We start from the raw sequence: 18,261 nt of genomic DNA on the forward strand, positions 1-18,261 counted from the left end.
AGGAACTGGGAATTCTCACTAGAACAAGATTGAAAATGGGACAGATATTTGTTAGTTTCCTTTATTTCCAAGACCAAACAGGAGAATCCAGGCACGGTAATACAGTGTCAAAGTAACAGCAGTGTTTCCACATCTATGCTATGGTTAGAATACTCCTATGTGATACATATTGTTTCAGCACATACTGTATATACCTTATGTCAGTGTTGTCCAAACTTGGCCACTTTAAGATGAGTGGACTTCAACTCCCAGAATTCCCCAGCCAGCCATGCTGGCTGGGGAATTCTGGGAGTTGAAGTCCACTCATCTTAAAGTGGCCAAGTTTGGACAACACTGCCTTATGTGTATGGTTGAGGAGCTGCTGCTGGCCCAGTTGCTGCCATGCATATCAGTGGAGCACAATCACTGTAAAAAGTGCGTGCAGTCCTCCCACAGTCAACGGTACACAGCTGCTAATTCCATAATGTTTGAAGGTGTCTTGATTAAACAGAACAGGAATATTAACACTGTTCCTCTAGTACAGCAAACTTTCTTGAAATGTTCTGCAAATCATGGAAGTTGTGGTTCCTAATCACTGAAATCTTAATCTGCCTCCTTTTTTCTGAGAAACTTCAGCACAACAGTATTCATGAGGACTATTTAAAAAGTTTTACTCTTGAAGATAAGCATTCTGGAATGTAGGTAGACATGAATGAATAAGTAGTTCATCTGTTGTGAGGTGTTGTTCCTTTTCCAGTTTGAGACCCTCCAGATCTGGTGCCATTAGCAATGCTGGGAAGTGTTGTTCCATACATTCGGAAAACCTCTGGTTGGAAAAGGCTGTGTAAATGAATGTCCTGGTTTTCTTCACATAATTCTAGTACCACTCTGCTTGCTTATCACTTCCTTTTTTTCTGATGGCCCTTCTTTACAGTCATCTTCCCCTCCATATTTTCAGTGATTTGCTGGAATATAGCAGCTAAGAGCATGAGCTATGAACCAAACATCCCTGAGTATCATAGTTGCCTTTGCTGTGAACTCTTACAGAGGGCATTAGACAACCAAATGTTCTTTCAACCACTGTTCCCACAGTAAAATAATAACATTGGCCAATCATACAAGGTAGATTAAAAGAAAAATTGAAATGCTTTCAAAGACTTAAAAAAGAGCTATGGATGCAATTCTAAATATACTTGCTAAAGTAAGTCCCATTGAATTCAGAGGGACTTCTCTATAAAATTATTGTGATCAGGGGTATATAAAATAGGCACCTCTTTTAACCCAAGAAAATTCTGTGTGTGTTTGCCTTAAACCAGGTCTAACTTGGTAATTCATAATGCAACAGGGGCAGAAATATTACTTGCAAATGGTTTTCAATATTTTCATTATTTTTTTAACCAGTCTGAAATGATTCCTGGTGCTTGAAAAAAAATTAGGCCATGAAGTCTGGGGATTTCATCATCATCCATCCTTGAAATTAGATATCAGTAATTCGTTATTCAGTTTCTTGGCTGTTAATTTTTAGTCTATATAAAAGGAAAAAATGAGCAATGAGAGCTGATATCTTGTTTTAGTGTGGTGACTGGATCTCTCTGGCTACAGAGAGAGTTGGGGATACCTGCCTACAGGATTGAGGTCACAGACCAGATTGAAGAGGCTTTGGCACGTGCAGGAATGTGAGCACGCGTCATGGCCACTGGGTTGGCCCTGGAATGTATTTATAAACATTTTCTTCACAAATTCCATTCTGATCCAACCTCTGCTCCCGCCTGTCCCCTCCCCACCCCCTGCCTTCTCTCTTGTGTTTGTCTATTGGTAGCTTTGTAATCTTTGCCGAGACACTATCTACGGGGGAACAGAATTTCCTGTCTTTGTTTCCGATGCCAGTTGGACCACTGGCACGTTCTCAAAAGCATTCCCGCTCCCTTTCAAAATGCCTGTAAGGGGAGGAGGGAAAAAAAGAGGGAGGGCACCAGCTGCGTTCTGCTATTGTTTCCCTTAAAGTTGCTTGGCCTCTCCACCCGCCTGTCCCGGACTACACAAGCCATACAATGGTGTGCCTTCCAAAATTAGCAGCGCTGCCCTGGTCAGCAGTAGCTTTACTGCTCTATCTGGAAAGACACCCTTGGGGGAAGGGTGAGGTTAACTGGAGAACTCTGTTTTTCAATAGAAGATTTGTTTTAAGTCAACAGCATTGCTATTTTTTCCCCTGTCTGTTTAACCTTTGCACAAATACACTGCCCCCCCACCCTGCCCTGATAAAATTCCAGAGAATAGGGGATGGAAGAAGATGGGGAAGATCCAGTTGAGTCCTAGGGTAGGGATAAGTGATAACGCTTTGATCCCATGACTCATCTTCCCCTTTCTCTTGGGAGTTGGGAGATTTTAGAGGCAATGAATTTGGGAATAATAGCCTTTCAGAATATTGTAGCATCAAAACTTATATTGGAGATTCAGTGCCCAACTATATATCTTTGAGCCTGATTTCTGCAGAATCTGATGCAGAAAACCTGTAGCTTTATTTCTTGTAGCCTTAAACATAAGAATCGGTCAGGTGCTTGTAGAAACCTTGCCTTCATTCTCTCTCTTTTTGTTCTATAAGCTTTCTGTTCCTTGTCTCTCACGTTCAGAAGTATTCCCCAGAATTAAAATCTGCCCTGCTTTACTTCCCAATATAAGTAGTTCATAAAGGAAAAACCTGCAACTGTGCAGGAACTATCTTCAAATATTGCCACTGACTTCAGAATCTGGAGGGGTTTGTTGACTCCAAGGAAGGTCTGGCTGATGTGATGGGAATTGCTTTGTTCAGCATTTCCTATGGGAAATTGTTAGAGTACGCCTATAAAGAAAGCTGGCAGGCCTTCTTACCCCGCCCCCCAAAAAGACCCAATTGCCTAAAATTGAATACATCCTCAATAGGAGGGAAAGAACGATTATACTCACCTACATCTTCACTTTGGAAGGATAAAATTGCAAGGGCTTGAGATCTTGAAGGGTATCTGTTAGTCAGAGAAGGTACAGAACTGAACAGATGAATAAATAGCTAGATTTGTTAAAAGGCAACTTCAATCACTCAAATCATTTACCATTCATGCATTATTCGTATTTATAATTCTGGTTTTTTTTAAAAAAAGCCCTAAGATATGCCCAGTGCAACTAACACAATAATATTACAGCAACTATTAGACAGCAACCTAAAGAATAAATAATGTTATTATTAAAATGATTTATTGGGTATGAAATATGCTGTAATCTGAGGACATCTAAATATAAACATATGTTTTCTAGAATATAGAGAAATATATTTTAAAATTTACCTCAAATTAAATTGCTATGCTATTTATTACTAAATTCCATGGAACTGGTCTTGTGGTGCTTAGTACCACATTATCTGAACTTGGAATAAATTGTCAAGTATTTTCCTTTGCAACTATTAAAGGGTATGATATGAACTGCATATTTTAAGTTTCACTGCCACAATCTCAGATTGCCAGAATTTGATTTCTACTACAGAATGATAGTCTCATTTTCTAGCTGAAAAACAAAAACCCAAAACATATATTCTTATCTTTCTCCTTGCTTAGAAATACATTTTAGGGCACTAAAAGAATTCCATTTTTTAAGTATCCTTGTCTTTGCATGACTGCATTTTCCCTGCAGCCTCCAGTTATATCATTATCACTTATGACTGCTTCTTACAGGGAAAAAAATCTGCACAACTTCACCTCCCCATTTCAAAATACTTATGCAGAATAATCTTTCCATATTTTACTTTATATAATTTATCTTGAGCAGAATTAAGAAGGTAGGTAGAGCTGCAGGTTGTAAAATGTTTACTGAGTTTATTATTCTAGCATCATATTGACTAATTGTTCTTCTTGGCCTTCTTAATAAGGATAATTATAGTAGTGTTTTGCTGTACAAGAACAGTCATTTCCTTCTTTATGATTTTGTGAACCTCCTGGTAATTGCTGAAATTTGCTAACTTATATATTAATTTATGACATTATTATTTTCTCTTTTTGCAGATGAAGATACATCTAGTTCATACATGAATTTCACCAAAATATATGCTGGTGAAAATCGTGTTCCTTTGTCCCGTGGAAGACGAAGTTTAGGTAAGCTATAGAAATACTGGCTATTATATTTCAACTACTGAAGTATGGGGTTATGTTTAGTCCAGAAATACTTGAGTTTCAGTTCCTTTGTGCATAAACTATTGCTATCTTCTACCAAACCAAATAAGCCCTTCTTTAAAGTTTTAACTGGAAATAGTAACTGTTTCCCTAATTTTTGGAATTTGTTTTGTTCCTAATTCAGAGATGGGAATATTGATTAGAGATCTGTTACATGCATTTTAAAAAATCTTAGATTCTGCAACTGGAAAATCATATTCCTTCAACTGAAGCAACTAATTAAAAATAGTTTGTTTTTAAGAGAGCAGTAATAATAAATTTGGTTATAGTGGAGGGATGTGTAAGATGCTTGATAAATAACTAAGATCTATATTTGGTGAAATATTTTCATCCTTTGCCCAATGGAAAATTTACAAAGATCCCTAACAACTTCTAAATACATAGCAGAAGTTTCCCAGACATTTTTGGATAAAATGAGATATGCAGTAAAATGTGAAATAAGGAAACATAGTCATGAGTTTCAAAGTTGATTTCACCAGGAATTTTTCTCTTGGATTTTTTTAGGTGGAGCAGAACCTATTGAACCAGCAGTAATTGCTGACTGCAAGACACGATCTGAAGTCTTTGAAATCTCCCGGAGCATGGTGGATTCAACCAATGCCAATTTTATTGTGTGGCCACCCTGTGTGGAAGTGCAACGGTGCACAGGCTGTTGCAATACCCGAGCAATGCAATGTCGTCCCACGCAGGTTCGAGTGCGACATATCCAGGTATACAAATATCTCTGCCCCTCTTCCCTGGTTTTTCAGTCTGCTTTGAAAAATTAAAGTTGATAAAGTGCAATAAACATTTCTGACAGTTTTTGAAAATCAAAACAAGATTAAGATCTGGGCTCCTGTACCCTCTACATTGTCTCCTGATGTGGGGCACAGATTTGGCAAAAAGAATCATAATGTTACTTTAATGGTTATGAATGTTTCTCAAATAATATGCATGCATGAGTGAGAGAAAAAATTGTATTCAAATGAATAAGAACAGGCAGCCAGAGACATACTGAGTTGCAAATGGGAGTGCTGTCTTGTGTGATGACCTTTCTGGTGATCTAAAGCCTGCTGAAGGGAAGTCTATTTACAAGTAAAGCAAATGCTATGAAGGCCAAATGTCTCCAGTTCTGAAGAAAACTAAACTCTGTAGCATTGCTCCTCAGGGTTGATGCTAATTAAGTAAGCAGTTTCCCAGGCCAGGCAGATCCTTTACACTTTCTACCTAACCAAGTACTGGATTGGGTGAGACCATGTTGCAGGCTGCAGCAGCAGCTTCTGAATTTCTTCATCACATTTGCAGAGCTCCATAAGACTTTGGGAGCCTTAAGCTGCTTGTCTCCAATGCATAAACTAGCTAAAAAGGAAGCCAACTTGAGAAATCCCTTTCTGGATTGTAGCCCCTTCCTTCTTCTCTTTGACCACAATGAGAACCTGATATTCTATCTGGATCATGCCTACCAGAACCCCTGATTGATGTATTCCCCTGAGAGGGAGGGAGAGAGAGAGGGAGGGAGGGAGGACGGACCACAGTTTTAGCATTTTTCCTGTCATTAGGGCTAGAAGGGGAAAACGGCAGATAGGTGGAGGTTGTCTTCCTGATGGCCTGGGTACAAGTAGAGAATGATACTGTACGTTGCTGCCTTCAAGAAATGGTCAGTGAGCTGTACATGTGTTGGGGCAAGCTGGTCATGCAAATCAGTCCCTTCTCTCTTCAGAACAGCTGTGTGTCAGAAAGTGCTCTAGTAGAAGTGCTCTAGTAGAATATAGAAGAAAAAGTTTTAGATTTGAATTTTGTCACAACACATATATCCATCATTATTAATGTCCACTGGAGTTGGGTGGCCAATAAATGTAAATAAATGACATAATATAACATAACATGGTAAACTATAGCAAAATATTTACTCCTGTAATAATGTTCTTTGCCGGCCTTTGCTTCCTCTAATTGGATCTAAAATCACCAGGGTTGTCCTGGAATAATTATTGTTTAGAGAAAAAGTGTGTAATATTATTTATTTCATAATATTCTTAATGTACAAAAATGTAGCAAAATTTAATGCTGTCATAGAGCTATTGTCTCAAAGATAATTTTTTTAGATTATTGGTGAAACTGTTTTACCTTGACACAATAGAACTTACTTCTGAGTATACATGCATAAGATTTTTTGCAGTTGGGTTCACACTCTGGTAAGGCATGGTTTGTTTAACCATGGTTTACCAAGTAATATTGTTGGCTGTGTTTGTACAACATGCTAAGCCGAAAAGAAACAAACTACTAGGCCTACATATCTTTGTTGCACAGCTGTCTTTATAAATAGTGGTTTGCATTGTTTAATCTGCATCTATGCTATTTCAAGGCTTGATATGTTTGTTTTATCAAACTGGGAATCTACACATTGCTCTACTTTGATTGTATGTCTGATTTTCAAGCAGATTACTTTGTTTTCTTTGTAGTAGAGGCATTATTTTTTTCAGGAGCTCTACTTTAACCCCTCCCAGGGGATTATTGCTTTGACATGATGAGATGGCTAAGTAGCTCTAATGACCCCGAAAACAGTGCTGGCAGGAGCATGAACTCTGGTAGAGTTACTCTTGCTTGTAAGGTCAAAAGGGGAAGGAAAAGCTAAGTGTAATCCACAACAGAGGTGAGGGCCAGTGAAGCTCTGCAGGTATGAGGGAAGGCGACCCATCCAGAGAAAAGAACTTTAAAAACAAGCCTAGGACACAAATCACATAGCGGTAAAAAATAGATGAATTTTGTATACATTAGTAGAATGTTTACCGAACATGAGGAAATGGAGAATTTGTAAGATTTGCAGCTGCTGATAGACAAGTAGTAGGTTGTGCATGGTCTGTTGTGAGTTGAATTTTTGTCAAGAGAAGCAAAAAGCCTATGTATAATAATATGCTTCTTCCAACTTTGTTACATGGAGATGAGAATATTGATTATGTCAGGAGGAAAAAAAATAAGTTGAGTGGGAAAAGGTTTCTTAAGAAGTATGTGTGGTAAAATGAGAAGAGATAGGGTCAAGAACGAATGCAGGTTTAATGAATGCATAGTGAATACGAAAGTGAGTCGCTAGTACAAGCAAAATATATTGAAGTGCTTTGGTAAAGAGAATGAAAGAGGACTAGCTCACATATCAAAGATACAAAAGAAGACTAAAAGGACTGAGAGTAAGGGGAAGACCAAGAAAGTAATGTTTGGATGGAATTGATGAGACCCTCAAAAAGAATAAGGTAAAGTTTAAAGAACAAAAACAGTATGATGCAATGTATGGTCAAAATAATGCAGAAGATAGGCTAATATTGTTTTACAAAGATAATTCTTTGTTCATTTGCCAACACCTGTTTCAAACAACAAAACTAAAACAGTACACCTGGGCATCACCTGAAGAACATTCTGCAATCAAATTGGCTACGTATAGGAAACAGAAGAAGGGAAAGTACAATCCAGTCAGGCAGAACTTCCAGGTGCATGTTGAGGAACCAGTAATGAATTATTGTGTCAAATATATGAGTTAAACCTGGAAAATTAAAGAAAGTATGCATGCCAGCAGAATATGACCTGGTACAATTAGAATTTAAGATCAGTGTAATGATTAACTTATGGCAAAGAGAACTGAGAAGCTATGGGAAGAAATAAGAGTCATGAAAAATCACATGGAAAAAAGTTTCTCAAAATGTCAAGGATTCAAATGGCTTCCAGGACTATCTTGACAGCCAGACAAACATTATGAAAGCCTTGGGCAATACAAAGGAAGTACAGCAACTAAACACAAACTTCCAGCATCAAGCGAGGAAGGACAAGAAGAGATATGTCAATCAAGGATTTCAACAAATAGAGGAAAATAATAAGAAAAGAGAGATGAGAGATATTTTTAAGAAAATCAGAGAAATCATAGGAAAATTTCCAGCTTATAGAAATATACAACAATAATTATGGAAGGGATCTAATTGAGACAAATGAGGCTAAAGATTGGTTGGAAAAATTAATGAAGCTCTTTACAAATGGAATTATGAGATGATAAAGATATTTGAAGAAAGATAATATATTCAGGAACCAACTTCATGAGAAAGTAAGATACAAAGCAATAGAACACTGTCAAATAGAAAAGCATCAGGTACAGATGAAATACCCATTGAACTGTTTAAAGGTGCAGGGAAGAGAGAATTAGTTACAGCTCTCCGTCAACTAATAATGGACATGTTTGTGAGACCTAGAGATTGGAAAAGTAAGTGTACATATCTTTATTGAAGAAAGCTGATGTCAGAGAATGTGCAAAACTTAAGAAAGATGTTTACCTTTATTTCTTGACTACAGCAAGGTTTTTGGTTCTGCAGATCATACCAACGGAACATATTAAGGCTAGCAGGCATGCCAGAATACCATTCTTTTGACTAAACTTTACAATGAAGCTATTATAAAAACTGAATTTGGAAAAACAGAGTAGTTCAGAAAAGTGGAGGAAATGAATGTATATTGACTCCTTATCTGTTTAACTTGTACAGCAATACATTATAAGAATAGTGGGATTGGAAGAAATGATAGTGGAAACAGAAATTGGAGATTGAAACTAAGAATTTGAGGTATGCAGACAACAGTAGTTAAAAGAGCTCATTAGGAGTGAGTTCATAGGAGGTGAAAAATTTGAGTTAAAGTGAAATGTAAAAAAGCAAAGATGCTGTCAATAAGCATGCTTAGTGGATTTACAGATGTGGTAGATAGTTCTGGATTTTTTGACTGAAGAATAGGTAAAGAAAAATGGATTAATCCTAAGGACGATGGCAAAGACAAACTCAGGCAAGATCATAAAGGATTAGGATATTTTTTATGTCAACAGCGATCAGAACAATTTTTTTCCTGTTGCTATGAAAGTCAAACATTGTACCGCTGTGGAAGTTGAACACTGAGAAAGTGCCACACAAAGAAGATAGCTGTATTTGAATTATGACCCTGGAGGCAGTTACTAAGAGCGCCATAGGTTGCAGAAAGGTCCTGGAAGAAATAAAAACTGTTCCTTACAGATGATGATTAGCAAGCAGAAACTCACATATTGTGGGCAAATGATGCAGGCAGACTATAAACATTGAATATGCTGGGCAAGTTTGAGGGAAGAAGAAGAACAGTGAGGCAATGGATAAGATAGATGGATGGGATCAGGGATATCATTGGAATGTCCCTGGAAAACTTGAGGCACTTGAGGCAAGTTGAAATGGAAGTCATGTATACACCAGGAATTGACTCAATGGCATATAACTAAGTTTAATTTTATAAGGTCTTAGTTATTTATCTTAATATTCAGAAGTTTGCTTCTTGCATAGTGCCTGGATCAAATGTTGCCAAGTATATTTCATTTATAGTGCAATCCTACAAATGCCTGCTTTGAAGAAAGCCATGTTAAGTTCAGTACTGGCTCCTATTATGTTCATAAAGTTTGCAGAGACAGAAATCAATGGCTTTATTTTAAGTTTTCTGCAGAAGGAAGAGTGCTCTGTAACATACTATACTTTAATATGTAATGCAAGGATAAAATCCAGTAGTCAGGTGGCAGAATTGGCAGAACTGAATATGCTGACAAACAGTATGATTCTTTACCATGCTAGTGTTCCTAACAAGTATTATATTCCCAGCTGCTCCTCTAAGTTATCCTCTCTAGATGTGTGGTAAATGGATACCTTGCAAATGACCTCTTCTTCTGATGTTGTTGAACTTCCAACTAACATGGATCTCTATGCTTCCTCCCAGAAAAATAATTTAAAACAAAAATGCAACTTCCTTGTGTGACCTCTGTATGAGAAAGAATTCCTTGGGTTTTTCATGCAACAATGCACAAAGGAAGAAAAATGTTATACCATTTCTATGCAGGAAATTCCTTTCTCCATAAAATTTTATGGAGCAGAAGAGAATGAAGTTGGGTGGAGTGATGGGGATGTGACAGTTTTGTGGAAAACATAAAGAAGAGTTCATTGGATAGTCACTGAATGTGATCTGGAAATGCTTTCTTTGAAAATAGAAAAGCCCATATTGTTTATTTGGAAACATTGTCTACTAAGCAATCTGTGAGCTATAGCAGAATGTGGCTTTTTAAGAAAGATAACCAAGCGGGAGTTCGGTCACTGCTAAGTTCCTGGGAAGATCACGCTCACACACTTTATGTCTGCATTTGCATAACATGTTTAACCAGATAGCCACAAACCTCACTGTAGTTCTTTATTCTTAGATGGGTACCAATTAATCATGCAAACCAGTTCAAGGATTGCCATCCAGAGGAACAAGGTCCCCATCTACTTTTTCCACCCCATTGTGCCAGGAAAATATTGGCAAAACTTCATTACATTAATGGCTGCTTCCCTATTAACCACACAGTTTGGACGCTGTAGACATTCACTGTTTTAAAAGTATGTTTTGTGGCTGCCAGAACTTGCCAGTGAGTGTTGTAATCCAGGAAGTTACTTTTTCAGAGTTGTGAGCTTTGATCTCATTTCATTGGAGGACTATGACTGACTGGTGCAGGGTGTTAAAAACTGAGTTTCTGAATTCGTGTGGCACTATCTTATGTGAAAACATGCTTTGAGTAACAATTGACTCAAAGTTTGGGGATTAAAATCGTCCTTCTTCTGTCCTTGAACTGATTACATTTCTGGGTTTCCATGGCATGTAGGACTAAAAGTGCCTCTGCTAAGAGTGCTGTGCAAGCCATAGCCTCATATCACATTTAAAACAGCTTTCAGTAGAGTTTCATTTTTTTCTTCTGGTGAAAGTATTTCTTTAGTCCACAGTCACACTACAAACTTAACCCTCTTACCTTTAGCTGGGGCAGTTCAGAGATTCAACATGGTGTAGTTAAGGTGCTGGATTAGGAATGGGGAGATCCAGGTCCTAGGTATAGAAGCCAGCTGGATGACCTTGGGCCAGTCACTCCCTCTCAGCCCCAATCACCATCAATGTGACAGTCCTGCTGATAAACAAAAACTTGTAATATCATGCACTGAGTGCTTTGCTGTTAGAATTAGGCAAGTGCAGTGCAAATACAGTACAAGCAGACCTTGCCTGCAACCATGTGGAACAAATGCTAAGAAAAACAGCAGCCTTTAGCTAGGGCAGTTTGCTCCACAGTATTTCCTTTGTCTTCCTGTAACAAATCTGCTGTTATGCTTGCAGTTTGATCCAGGGTGGCAGGAGGTGGACAGACAAGGGTTGGTGAATAAATGACGATTTCTTGTAAGGAGAATGGATTCAGTGACTTCTTGGTCTTTTTCAGCTCTGTGTAGCCTATTACAGGATCAGCAAAGAGGAAGTATCATGAGCAGTGAATAGGAGCCAGCACTGTCCTTCATGGTGCATTTTCACAATTTGTTTAGTGAAGTAATCCAGATATTCTAAGCAAAGGAATTTGGTACTTTGGGTAAAATGTTCCAATTTTCCATTTTCCATTACTACCATGCTAATGGAGTAACTTTAGATGCTGTTTTGATTGAGGATTAATTACACTATATCCGGGCTTTATCCCAAGGCAACAAAAAGCTTAAAAATGTGCAAGAATCTTTAATAGTAGCAATGCTGGCTGAATTGAGGTGAATTCACAGTGCTGAGTATCATAGAGGTTGTGCTTACTTTCTTCTGATAGGTAAAGAAAATTGAAGTTGTTGACAAGAGGCCAGTCTTTAATAAAGCAATTGTAGCCTTAGAAGACCACCTGGAATGTCGATGTGAGGCAGTATCACCCCGACTTCCCAATCGAGCAAATTCACGTGAGCACAGAGGTGAGTAATATAACATTTATGCTTATGAGAATTGGGTACATATGAAGAGAAGTCAGAAATAATAAGCAGAAAGGATTCTTTAAAAATGTGTTTGTCAGTGTCAATAAGCTCTTGTGTACAAATGTTTATTGTGCACCCTCTTTTTCTGGCAGGTGGGCCCCCAGCGAGTGCTGTAACTTCTCTTCCAGCAAGGGCAAGAGCAAGAGCGCACAGGTTGCTGCCACAAAAGAGGAAACATCGAAAGTTCAAACATGTACATGATAAGAAAGCACTGAAAGAAATTTTCCCAGCATAAAAATGCTGGCAGGCAAAAGTACAAATGTCAGGTAACTGTACCAAATATAACCACTCTATTTGGGAACCTCTATTAGAGGATCTCTAGCTAAGGTTGTTTTCACGCTAAATCCATTTCAACTATTGAGGCATTGCTTTTCCACAGTTGACTGGAAAGAAAATTCAGATGACTGCTCCATACTTAATTTTATTACGGGAATGTAAAGAATGAAACGTGTTTTATGGTGCGTTTGGGACAAAATAGCCCAACTTGAAACATTCTGTTGAAACAGTTGGCTGTGTTCCAGCTGAACTAAAATTAAAACAATTCAAAAATTCTGATTATAGGAAACACTGGGAATTTGGAGGAAGCCTTATTAATAGGTTTTTTTCATCCCAGATCCACAAGAATATGAGGGATGACACTATATGGTGAGTCCTTCTGTCTAGCCAACTTGCAGGAAAATTAACCAAAGAGATGATTTTTAAAACATTTTGAAATTATTAAAGCAAAGAATGAGAACTTAAATCCGTAGTCACCCACTGCAAATTCAATTTAGATTATAATCTGTTACACCAGCTACCCAAGATCAATCAGTAGATTTGGCACGCCTTTTTTCTTTTGCAGCCTCCTTGCCAAATTTAACTCCTTGATTTTTTTTGTTTGCAAATGAGGATGGAAGCTGGCTGCAAAAAGGTTTGCTGCAAGAATTATATGGACAATACAGCAACAATACACAAACATGCTAAAGCTCCACAAATCAGCACAAAAGAATACACAGTATTTGCATTTTTAGATGCACTCTGGAGCACATGAACAGAACACTAGAACATGTATAAAGTATGCGTGCGCATGAAAGCTTTATAACCCAACCATGCCAAGTTTATATTAGTACTCTGTGCAGGTACAAGACCTTAAATATATTACCAACACTTGTATATGAAGCACAGTAGCATGTGCTTGCAAAGACATCATTGCATATTCTGTCTGCAAAATAAAGGCCAACACAACTTAATCCACCCACCCACAGATATTGTATGAAAAAAGATGTTCTGTTTTTTTAAAAATCCCCATAACATTTTTTAAAGCAGTAACATATCAGTCAAGCTGGCAGCATGCAGCTGCAAGCAATCTTCTGCCTGTCCACATTTTTAATTGTTGCTTTCTTATCACCCTGTCCAGTATTAACCTGTTGCAGTGGGGACGTGAGTGCATCCTATGCTTGTAGTAGAAAAAGAAATGGATAAAGCAAGCTAATCACAACCTGTGAAACAACAGCAAAGCATAGCGCACAGGACACTCAAAACGATGTCCCATTAACATGCCAACCTTTGTTGCATGTATGTTTTGAGCTCAGGAGACTTGAAACAGGCATTCAGTTGCCTAGCAGTGCCCTTGACGTGATCAAACTGTTCTACAATATTTAATAATTGCCATTTAGCAAATGTGCTGTGCAATGTTATTTGTCTTATTTCTTTTTAGCACAGTTAAAGGTATAGTGATGAATTTTTCATTACTATCCCAAGTTTTATTTCTGCAGGAAGAGATATGAAATGAAACCAGCCATTAAAGCCCACCCAGCCCGAATCAAGAAATTCAAGTGCAATTCACGAGAAAGTTGCAAAGATCAAACAAAAATTAGCCTTTAGTTAAAAAAGACTCAATGATTTTTTTTAAAGATTCAAAATTATGCTGACTTTTTAAAATGCCCTAAATCATGTTTGAAAAAAAAATATGAGAAGACAGTTTAGGAAAATTAGAATGCTACAAATTGATATCAAAATTCTTAGGATGTACTTGAAGGATTTCATTATTAGAGTTTATGAAACCCAGTATGAGTTTCTGCAGAGCACTCCCACAATCATGTCCTGGTAGACATCTGGCTGGGTATTATGACCAAATGTTGGACAGATAGTGTTCTGATCTGATTCAGCACAGTTCTACTGATTTTTTTATAGGTACTTCTTAAAAAGTTGTAACAAAAAATGAGAGTTCTCGAAAAGCAATGAATATGGAAGCAATCCTTGAATTAAGCAGTCAGGTGGCAGGACAGAAATCTTCTGAATATGAAAATGTGAAGTGCCAACATCATGCCTGGCTCATTTAGACACCATGAGTGGATGATTTGTTCTCCAGAATGGAATGCTAATCCGCCTTTTTTCTTTGCTTATGTTTCAGGTTTATTTAATATATTTGCTGTATAGCCCCCATGGGGTTATCAAGAGTTTCTCTCCGTCCATCTGCCTCAGTGCCCTTTTGGACGGCTAACGGTGCTTCCTGATTCCTCATTCGCTGAATGTTTTCTCACCAAAGTTTGCCATTCAAGTTCATAATGGCATTATATCCACCTCTTGAAGAAAAGAGAGAGAGGAAATGAAGAGCAAAAACACAGCAATGGGGATGGACAACATGCTTTTTGCTGCAACAACACTATTGAAATGTTGCAGAGACTTGTGGTTCTAACGCATTTTGGAAGTGGTGGGTTTGGAGAAAACAGGAGTATCACAAGGTTATTTTTCCTCCTTTTTTTCTTGCCCCATCTTGGAGTTAACTGGGCTCAGGTTGTTTACTGTGGCAGTGGGCATGTTGAGATAGTATGGCAGACAGTGACAGCAGATGCACTAAGGACTTTCACTGTCATGTTTCTACTGATATGTTTAATGTCTTCATGTATATTCCATTTTTCATGCCATGCCTTGGGTAACTGAAGCAATGAATACTAAATACCCATACTGAACACTTTCTGCAAACAGGCAGGGAGCAGTTATGTCGGGGGTCCATCCCACCCAACCCCATTCAAGGCTTCCTCATGGGTCAAAGAAGTAATTTCTGAAAGTGATGTTAAGAAAGACTTGGCTCCCCCTGTCAATTGAATTTAGAGATGTTTCTGTTAATGGATTTACACTGAGGAAAGTAACAATTGCCACTCATGGACAAACCGGGGCTTCTAGCACCCCTGTTGTGCTATTTTTGCAACCACTGCCTCCATAGTTGCTAGAATAAAGCATTGCTTTTTAGTAAGCAGGGCCATAGCAATGTTTCAGCATGTTTTTTTAACATTAGTCCGTATGCAGGCAATCAGCATCATCTCTATAAATAATCTCAAATGCCAGTGGAGGTAGAGAGGTCTCTGCTTGGGACAACAGAGAGCTCTTGCTACTCCAGGTAAATAGCAGCAATTCAACAAATCATTGGTATGATACAGTTATATAGCATCAGCCTTCATTTGTATGTCACTTTTTTTCCCAGACACTGTTATTACCATTTCCTTTACAGCATAGTCATTTATGCCCAGTTGCAGTCTTATTCAGGGGCATCTGCAGAGTTGGGTGGGGGGTCAGGAGTGAAAAAAGTAAAGATGGCAGTTGCACTTGCCATATTGACCAACCCCACCCTCTGGATACCCCAGGTCTTATATTAATAATCTCAGGTTAATATCCTCCAATCTGATGAAAACCAAGCTGTGTAAAGTCTTAGAAAAGCCATACAAAATGCTGCCATTGTGCACAATGCATTGGGTATCTGTAAAAGTCAAGTGGTGCTGAATATCATTACACAAAGTGCTGTTGCCCCATCCAAGTCCCAATTAGTAGCATCTGATGGATATGGCAGATTTCTCTCTCCTTGTTGTGTCTCCAGCCTTGGGATTTGCTCTCTTTAAAAGGACAATAAGCTGTTCCCTGTCACTGAAGAGCAAAATTCACTGAAAGCCCTCTGTGAGACAGTAGCCTCCCTTCCAGGACTCAGTGGACAGAAAAAAAGTGCATTAATTGCCTATGGACCTCTACTGAGAGAATACTGAACAAAAAAAGAAGGGGGGAGGTGTGTGACTTTCCCTTTCCATCTACTTTTTAGCCCTGCTCATTTACTGTGTTGTTATAAAAGAGGAAAGGCAAAAAGAAAATTGCTGAGGTCATAGATGGGTAGAGTTTGACCAAGGTTTGGGCATTTAAGCTCTAATTCTATAATTTCTATACTATTGCCTGCCTCATGATGGTAAAATGTCCTTAAATCTTAACTGAAAAATGTTCTAGTTTCATCCTAAGTGACTAAACACGTGATGGAGCCCAGCAGTAACACAAATATCTTTGTTAGGAGAATCTTGCTTAAACAGATGAAACTGTAAAAAGCTTTTGGCAAGGAGGCATCAAGACAAGAAATAAGGCCTTTTGTAATCTTTGAAATATATTAAATGAGCTATGCAAACTATGGTTTGTTACGGTTACCAGTTCCGGACTGCAAAACTCCAGCTGATCACTAGATGGCAGAACAGAGTTATGACTTTCTATAATCTCTTTGCTAATCCAGATTTTTGCAGCCCAGGTGGTAGCTCTAGGTTTGTTGTGTAAGCCACACTTGAGTTGGTTCCTAGCCCTAACCCATTAGCTATGTTTTTAGATTACAATGGCTGAGATTATGCAACACGTTAAGCCAAATGCAAACAACCCACACTCTCGTGGTGTATGATGTGCAAATCGAACAACAATCTGTTTTACTCCACTTGAGACAAAGGGAAAGATGCTACAATCAGGCAAAATAAGTAGAAACTACTGCAGAGACATGGGGCACCTAGGGCTGTAATAGGAGAAGACTGTTTCTCTCCTGTTCCTATGCCTGATGAAGGATTGTCTAAATACACCTTTTCCTCCCTTGCTCCATTTTCAGTCCATCTACCTATGGAGAGAGAATGGAAAGAGAAAATTAGTTGGAACCCTTAGTTCACCTCTTACTTCAGATTTTGTTCTCCAAAGAGAATGGGGGCCAATTATCTCCTCCTTGACCTTCATTCAGTAGTGCTACTGATGTTCGGTGCCCTAGATCAATTCTTATAACACCTCTTGCATTGATTCAGCCCAGTTTTTCTCTTAGAAAGACATCCATGGTCCTCCAACACCTGGTAAGACTGAGATCTGTGATCATTAGTAAATAAACTACTTGCACTTAGCCAGATTGTACTGGTTAAAAAAATAAGCATTAGAGCTATAGCTGTGGTCTCTCAATATAATTCCATGGCAGCAAGATGTATGAAAAATCTGCTCAAAACAGTTTGGAAATACTTGTTTCCTGTCTACTCACGTTATACTCAATGGTTTATTTCTCACATTAAAACATTTGCTATTCAGTCCTATTTTGCTTTGTTTTCAAAGGCCGTTTGTTTTCTGCATACTTTCATTTGTAAGGCGGGAGAGGTCTTTCGTCATCCCCCATTTTATGTACAATTAATTTATACTCTGTACTGTATTTAAAATTGTTTTTAAAAAATCTTAAAAACCAAAGTCTCAATGGTTTTATGTTTCATTTGGGTTCAATTCCTATATGCAGGGTGAAGAGAAAGTTTAAAAAGTCTCAGAAGCCGAACGATATTTTACATTTAGAAGTTGTTGTTCCTTATTGTTTGTTGATAGTCATTCTTTTCCCTCAGTATTCTGTGTTCAAAATGCAGGGCTGTCCATTGGCAATGGTTAAAAAAAAAAAAATCAATATGGTAGTTGTGATGGTACAATTGAAACTCTCTCTGTTTTTGCAAGTCACAGCCATCATCTTGAAACAGGAGGAGCTTGGGTCGCACCACTGTGGTCACCATCTTGACTTTTTTGATCATGCCCTGCAGATACTTCTGCAGCGTACTGCTAATGGCAACCTGATAGCTGAAATAAAGAGAATTCCACTATCCATCTTCTGTGGTGAAAACACCTTCTCTGTAATCTGATATCACTAGGACCATCCCATCACCTCCCCACCCTAGAGGTGGTTTTTCATCACTAGCAGCAGAAGGTAGCTGGTGGAATTCTCTCAGCATCACTGATGAATGCCAAAGGAGTGGGGAAATGCCGGTCTTGGTATCTTTGGTTTCTGATTTTCACATGGTTCGGGCACCATGGAAAGTGCAGTATTTCATATTTCCCTACCATAGTCCTTATTCCCAACTTGAATTTGCTGAATAGAGAAGAAAAAATCTATAAAAAGGACTCCTCTGCCTTCTCCGGAGGGTCTGAGCACATGACTGTTATCTCACCATCACACCAGTGGCATTTGGAAATTGGGGTTGGTAAGGCCAGCA

The 18,261-nt window shown here is 38.3% G+C and overlaps 1 protein-coding gene and 1 long non-coding RNA gene across 4 annotated transcripts in view; one reads left to right on the forward strand and one right to left on the reverse strand.

Moving 5' to 3' along the window:
- PDGFB (platelet derived growth factor subunit B) overlaps positions 1–17,470 on the forward strand; it is a 37,580-nt gene extending 20,110 nt beyond the window's left edge. Inside the window, exons 3-7 of the mRNA XM_007429634.3 lie at positions 4,008–4,097; positions 4,680–4,885; positions 11,791–11,926; positions 12,079–12,252; positions 14,379–17,470. Of these exons, the coding sequence (XP_007429696.2) occupies positions 4,008–4,097; positions 4,680–4,885; positions 11,791–11,926; positions 12,079–12,221 (575 nt within the window). The 3' untranslated portion in view covers positions 12,222–12,252; positions 14,379–17,470. The remainder of the gene's footprint in view (positions 1–4,007; positions 4,098–4,679; positions 4,886–11,790; positions 11,927–12,078; positions 12,253–14,378) is intronic.
- Positions 721–11,047, reverse strand: LOC112540804 (uncharacterized). Of its 3 annotated transcripts, none has more exons than XR_015796190.1 (3): positions 10,969–11,046; positions 2,923–2,978; positions 721–805 (listed from the first exon to the last, which is right to left on the reverse strand). It is a non-coding gene; the product is annotated as an uncharacterized LOC112540804 (long non-coding RNA). The 3 variants fall into 3 exon arrangements; XR_015796189.1 differs by having other exon boundaries at positions 721–944; XR_003084863.2 differs by lacking the exon at positions 721–805 and adding an exon at positions 994–1,505 and having other exon boundaries at positions 10,969–11,047.
- Positions 17,471–18,261: the final 791 nt, after the last annotated feature.

This window comes from Python bivittatus, unplaced genomic scaffold, assembly GCF_059951505.1.
Source record: "Python bivittatus isolate LINGU-HERP-01145 unplaced genomic scaffold, Pbiv_v1 ctg000330_np1212, whole genome shotgun sequence".
NCBI lineage: Eukaryota > Metazoa > Chordata > Lepidosauria > Squamata > Pythonidae > Python > Python bivittatus.